At 39.3% G+C, this 6882-nt stretch overlaps 1 protein-coding gene across 1 annotated transcript; it reads left to right on the forward strand.

The window, feature by feature from the left end:
- The first annotated feature begins 1294 nt into the window (after positions 1-1294).
- Positions 1295-6201, forward strand: LOC139707932 (dol-P-Glc:Glc(2)Man(9)GlcNAc(2)-PP-Dol alpha-1,2-glucosyltransferase-like). Its single transcript, XM_071619927.1, has 3 exons — positions 1295-1490; positions 2166-2363; positions 3601-6201. The coding sequence occupies exons 1-3, from the start codon at positions 1326-1328 to the stop codon at positions 4630-4632; spliced, it is 1395 nt and encodes a 464-aa protein (XP_071476028.1). The 5' UTR covers positions 1295-1325; the 3' UTR covers positions 4633-6201.
- Positions 6202-6882: the final 681 nt, after the last annotated feature.

Here is a 6882-nt window from a genome sequence, read left to right on the forward strand (position 1 = left end):
ACCGTGTGGGGTGTCAGGGCCAACTGCTTTTGATCCCCCTCCCCACATCCTTCTGTTGGAACAATGTCTTGGCGAATCCTTCTGATATATATATATATATATATATATATATATATATATATATTATTTGCCAAACAGCTGTGTGAAGTAGAAAAGTGTGTAAAGTTAGTAAGGTTCTCCGCCATACACCTAGTTTCACATCTTCCATGCACGACCTGATAATCAGCAGAATATTTAATGAAAAAGTAGGGTCTATAGAAACCCGACGAACCTATAGCTTATCACAGGCGACAATCCAAGTTGAAGTCATAAGTTTTGAATCACATTTAAATTCGTCCATATCCCACTGCCGATCATGATGCACAAACACATGGGCATAAATATAAATAGAAAAAGAAGAAAAAACAAACAAAACGAAATCGACATAACAAATTACATCATGTTCCTATCACTAGCCAACAACGAACACATGGAAATATAATTTACCGCGGGATCAATGCTGTCAAAGGGTAGTATAATGCCGGGTGAGAGGTGATGGAGTATCATACGGCGTTCAGTTTTGTCTCACCTCCCTGGTTGTTGAAACCGGATGGCTGCACAAGGTTACAGATGATGTGCCTGGTTGATGGAGAGAATATGACGGCAAAGAGATGATTTATATGCCATACCGGGTGGTAGATCCGGGTCAAATATCCTATAGGCTAATGCTTATTGTGATGGCTCTATTATATAGAAATGCACGCCTAAAATGTTGTCATCTCGCTAGATACCATGCTACACACCTTCAATTGGTTCTACTTACGCCCACGTTGGGTTGGCATATACGAAATCCCGCAGTAGTAGGCTACATGCGTACTTCAGCTGGAAGAGGCCTTGATGAATATGAAGTACAGTGTTCCACGCGACCTGAGTACAGTCCAGTGTTCATGGCCGCTCGAATCAATGTACGCATTCTCAGGTCCCCACGTGTGTTAAGGCTATTGCGTAATTTTCTAATCCCAAAGGACACATTACAGTATAAAGTGTGGAATTATTTCGGAAATTGAACCACTTGTAAAATGAAACTGAGGACATTAGCAACTTTTAAAGAGAGTCAAGTTAAGGTCATACAATGTAAACTGAAATGACGATGTTGTTACATTGAGAATTAGAAATTTGAGTAATATTCTACACATTAATTTAGAAAATATTGATGAACGCGAAGAGGGTAAAGACTATGGGTTTACTGTTGATCGCGGTTGGGTGATCTGTGGTTGGATGATCGATCCATTCGATTGTACACGTTGACGGTGAAGTTGTGAAGGTGTGTTCAGCCAACATACAAAATGGCACAATTCAGTGATGTGTTTGTGTTCTTCGTCGCCTCTGTTCATGTTGCTGTCACATTGATGATATTCATGGAGGTTGATAAGACGCAGCCCTCACCATATATGGACGAAATATTCCACATTCCACAAGCCCAGTTGTACTGCAACGGATCTTTCACCGAGGTATACTTTATGATAGTCCCTCGTATTGTATTTCGCGTGGTTGAGAATCCTAGTGAATTTATCACTGTTTAATGTTTATATTATAAACCTGATGGTTAGAGTACTCGATAGGCGATGGAGGAGGGCAGTGAAATAAAGACTTGATGTAGATTTTAGTACGACGTGGTACTGACTTTTATAAAAGATTGCTGTTTTGTATGACCACAACATTTTTATTTTCCATTGCATAATTAAGTTTCTTCTGTCAGAATCATCACAGTAGTAGAAACTAGATAGAAGTAGAAAAGCACTCTAAGAGCGCAGTCCTCTGGCTCTGCCAAGCAGCTACTTTTCCACCAATGATATTGCTCCTCCATGGAGATCGATGATTTCCATCCATATGCATGCATGCTGAAAAATCGCCTGAGTTCCCAATATAGGCCTAGATGTTTTTCTTACATCATAAACCCTCGGCTGTGTATAGCTGCCCCGGCTGCCCGCCTCGCCCCAGCAGAAACTAGAGCATGCACTTTAGTGCGCATATGATAACCTAAAATGTGCAGCTTAAACTCCAAAGTTCATTGACCCTATAATATTATATTATATAATGAGATTCTCAAAGTGCTGGTGAATGATACATATTTGACTTGACACAAAAGTGATGCTTACAAATGCTTTGCTTTTTGTCTGTTACAGTGGAACCCTAAGATAACAACTCTACCTGGACTTTACCTGTCTTCTGTCGGACTGCTCAAGCCACTTGCCCTTCTACTGGAGGCTGACCTTGTCGACATGTGCTCAGTGACCACTCTCCGCTCCATCAACATTCTCTTTGCTGTGGGATGCCTCTTCATCATCTACCATACCCTCTGTGTCATCCACTGTCCTAATACTGTGAGAATTCAAAATTCACCAAGATTACATTTACAACATACTTTCTGATTTCTCTTTCCAACACCTGATCTGTGAGAAGGGATGAAGATTGTGGTAAGGGGATAGAAGGGGGTGGGAGGCGAGGAGGGGGTAGACAAGCTATCAGAAAACTTGAATTATTCTCTTTACTGTATTGGCCTGTTCTTTTATCTTCTGTCACATAATAAATGTACATTTTCTTTTAATGTAAAGCACACAGCTTAATACCTTAATATGACTTTTGGCATTATTCTAATTTGGATATTTATTGGTTCCAATGATTTGAAGCTGTCACAATATACATACATCTCCCCCCTTTTTTCGAACCCCCTCCATCTACCTGGTATTTACAGGGCTGGTGGAGCGTTTTCAAAAGTGTGGGGGCCCACTTCCGGGTTTCATGAGCTAACAAGCAAAAAAAAAAAAAAAAAGGAAACAAAAAAAAGGTCCTCAGCTCATCTCTCCCCTTCCAAAATGGTTTCTTCAGCTGACAAGCAAAAAAAGAAAAAAAAAAAAAAAAAAAAAAAAAAGAAGAAGAGGTCCTCAGCTTATCTCTCCCCTTCCATTTCCGGGTTTCTTCAGCTGACAAGCAAAAAAAAAAAAAAAAAAAAAAAGAAAGGTCTTCTTAAGTGGAAAAACATAACTTTAATGTGCTCACACTTCAAGATCTCTATCTACAATGTATTTCTATTCAGTGCCACTTACAATGTACTTATGGGTTAAAAAAAGTGTGGGGGCCCAAAGTGATGACACCTTATGTATTCCTTTGTATGGTGCACATAAAGTGTGGGGGCCCGAGCCCCCATGGCCCCCACAGTTCCGCCAGCCATGATTTAGTCATGTCTTGTGCATAAGCAGTGAAGTTTTATACAATGTAGGTACTATATTTGCTAGGTACAAATGCATATGAATTTAAAAGTACATGTAGTACATATAATTTTGGAAATGTCGTTTGTTTGTTTTTCTTACTCTATGCTAAAAGATATTTGTTAAACTGAGCCAATACTACAGCTGTAATTCACCCTAATGTCTGCAGGTACATGTATTGCAAGGCTCTGTGTGTTGTTTAAAGAAGTAATGGAAATACAATGTGGATGCCTTATGTCCTCAGATTTAAGCACAAATTACAATCAGAGTCATTGAGGACTGCGAACATTACCTATGCTTAATTTAGCACATTCACTATGTCTTATCTTTTTTTAATGTATGTCTCTCACAGAAGACTGAAGAGATAAAGATAATCCTGACGTCGGTGTCTCTTGCATCGTTCCCTCTGCTCTACTTCTTTGTGTTCCTGTACTACACTGATGTTGGCTCCACCTTTTTCATCCTGCTGGCACACCTCTTCTGTCTCCGTGGTAACCATCTTATGGCCAGCATCCTTGCAGCTGATGCCATCATCTTCCGCCAGACCAATGTCGTCTGGGTAATCTTCATGGCGGGCATCACATTGGCAAGGCTGATTGATCTAACAGCAAAGCACAAGCCACAGACAAGTGAGACAGTCTTGGGGGCCATAACATCTTCAGTGAGCCGGGGAGTAGAGTTCATCAGCTCACTGACCAACATCTTCAAAGCCGCCGCGCAACTCTGGCCGTATGCTCTTGTTACCCTTGGATTCATGGTATTTGTGTTTGTCAACAAAGGGATTGTGGTTGGAGATCGAGACAACCATCAAGCGGCTTTCAATGCCCCGCAGCTGTTTTACTTTGCTGCCTTCACAGCGGGCCTGGCCTTTCCTTTCACCGTGTCCATCGGCAAACTTGTCCGCTTCGTCAAAAGTCTCTTTCAGCATCCCTTGACGTACATTGTCATTGTTGGGATGATGGTTGTCTTCATCCACCGTTTTACGTTCGTGCATCCATTCCTTCTTGCAGACAACCGACACATTGTCTTCTACATTTGGCATCGCGTCTTCATGCGACATGAGTATGTCAAATTTGCCCTCATCCCGGGCTACCTCTTTGCCGGCTGGACAATCCGTGATTCTTTGTCTCACAAAGGTGAGCTGTGGCAGCTTGTCTATTTTGTTTGCCTCCTTGCAGCCACCATGCCCCAACAGCTTCTCGAGTTCCGCTATTTCATCATTCCCTACCTGCTGTTCAGAATCAACACAAATATCCAGTCCTACTTCCAGATTGTCTTGGAATTTGTATTGTACAGTGTTGTTAACATGGGAACATTGTATCTTTTCCTGCATAAACCGTTTTATTGGCCAAACAATCCGGATGAACAGAGATTTTTGTGGTGATTTAAAAGATTATTCGATCCTTACTTGCAGTTTATGTACTGTGTGACTACAAATCCTTCCAAAGGTTGTGTAGGGAAAAGGTGGAACATAAATATTTGCTGAATCTATGTTATGGATTCTCAATTTTAGAGATTTTCAGAATTGAAAGTGTATGAAAACATATTATGGGATGGATTACGTAGCAGTGACACTTGCAGGCAGCTAGAAATGCTACAAAAAATAAGGCTTTGATTGCAATGAGACCTGTTTTCATGTCTGTCAGAAAAATCAATGCGTGCAATTTGTCTTTACTAGACCGTATCATGTACTACAAGATGTGTAATGTTTAAAGGAAACCAAAACCCATTTATGAGGATTGGATAAAAGCAGTATTAGCAGAACACATTGTAAAAGTTGGAGGAAAATCAGGCAATCAATTAAAAGACTGTAATAGATTTTCACTGCAGTCATTGCTGGATGATGTCCAAATTACAGGAAATTCTGGCTATGTTGTTAACATTCAAATAAAAATTGCCATAACATGTCAAGAAGAAGTAAATGGAATACATGTGCACTTTTCTTGAAAAATGTAGAACAGTAGTCATCTTATCCAAAAATGACGGCACCAAAACTTTGGAAATTCATAATTTTGTAATCAATTGTTCTTTTTTCCTCAAACTTTCACTGATGTATCTACTGACATTACTGCTTTCACTCAATCCACATTCATATTTTGGCTTTGGTTTCTGTTTTCCTACCATTGAAGATTTGTTATGTAGTCTGTCTGTTTGTTTGTGGAGTGAATTGATCGTTATGTATACTTGACCCTGTAATATCTAGCATCTCACAATTCCAATGTCTTTTGCACACGTTAGTCTTGCATTTTTCACTGCAACAGGGTTAAATCAAGGAGTATGTTTCTTCCCATTCTAATAAGGCGATCCACTCGTTATATGTCATATACTTACACTTCCACGTACTACGCGGTTTTATGTTTTAAAATTGTGCTCGCTCCACTAAGAAATATATGAGATGCAGTGAGTCAAAAGAGCAGGAAGTATGCAGCACAGTGACACATTGGTAAAGTTTCTGTGTTGTTTGATGTCAGTCGTTGCTTATGATTGCCTCACATGCCTTCCTTAAACAAGACATACAAGTGTAATAGCGATAATTGTGTTCGTACAGTTCATGTACCACAATATGATGCAAAGCATTTTGAGCTGAGCATGTCACAGTGACAAAATATCTAAAGACTCAAAAGGTTAAATGAAGTTTACATTCCATTTTTATTCTTGCCCTTCCTTTTTTTTTTATACAGACGATAGAGAAAAATGATTGTGTAGTAAAATCATTTCCTCACATCTAGACAAGAAACCATTAGTCTTATTTCTAACTATCAAAAAGCAGTCTCCCAGTCAAGTCATGATGAGAGTGGACTGAATTGTGCTTTCTGCATATCAGTTTTAAAACAATTTTTAGAAAAAAAATCCAATGTAGAGAACAGATCTGTTGGGACTTGATTGTTTCATGTAAATCATGACTTACCAAAAAAAAAAAAAAAATGAACATGATCATAATTCACCAAATAAAAAGGAGTAAATATTAAACTATGTCCTCATGCTGAGTACTTCTTGCTTATTGCTGTACCCATATGTCTGGGGTGAAATGAAAGATTGTCTGGTGTGAGAGAGGGTTTGAACTTTTTTTGTTGTTGAAATGTACACTGTGTAAATACTGTATACATTGTGTATTTAGCAGCTGTACTTTTTTTTTTTTGTGGCAAATCTGGACTTCCCAACAACTTTTTTTAGTGTTTGATTTTTTGTTATTGTGGAGTACATGTACAGTACTGAACGGAGAAATGTATGCGTGCATGTCATATTCGTGTTGGGATCAGATTCTTGTTTATCTGACCTTGTTGGAACGGGACTCCTCTGTCTCGATTCGCAGGATTTGGGTTTCATGCTGGGATTGACTACAACATGTATACATACTTGTATTCTACAACCCCAAATCCAACCCAAGCCATAAAAGCCAAACTTGATCAATGCCACACAAGCTTGAGCAACAATACTTGGAGTAGTTTTGCATATTGGCAAGGGCTGATTTTGGCTCACCAGAGGCCACAAGAGGTTTAATAGATAGTTATGTGTGTGTTCTGTTGGGTACTAGTATGTTAAAGGCATAATTTACCATTTGCAGATGAAACAAAAACCCAGCATTAGTGCTTTAAAATAGTTCTAAAATGTGAGTTAGGGATAGGAACAACCA

The sequence above is a fragment of the Diadema antillarum genome, unplaced genomic scaffold (assembly GCF_040938485.1).
Source record: "Diadema antillarum isolate AM-2024a unplaced genomic scaffold, OU_Dant_1.0 seq00001285_RagTag, whole genome shotgun sequence".
Taxonomy (NCBI): Eukaryota; Metazoa; Echinodermata; class Echinoidea; order Diadematoida; family Diadematidae; genus Diadema; species Diadema antillarum.

Excerpts from the sequence above, each read along its gene's own strand:
- LOC139707932 (XM_071619927.1), top strand. The coding sequence starts at position 1,326 with ATGGCACAATTCAGTGATGTGTTTGTGTTCTTCGTCGCCTCTGTTCAT. Across the intron at positions 1,491-2,165 it reads GCAACGGATCTTTCACCGAG|TGGAACCCTAAGATAACAAC; the intron begins GTATACTTTATG and ends TGTCTGTTACAG. Across the intron at positions 2,364-3,600 it reads TCATCCACTGTCCTAATACT|AAGACTGAAGAGATAAAGAT; the intron begins GTGAGAATTCAA and ends TGTCTCTCACAG.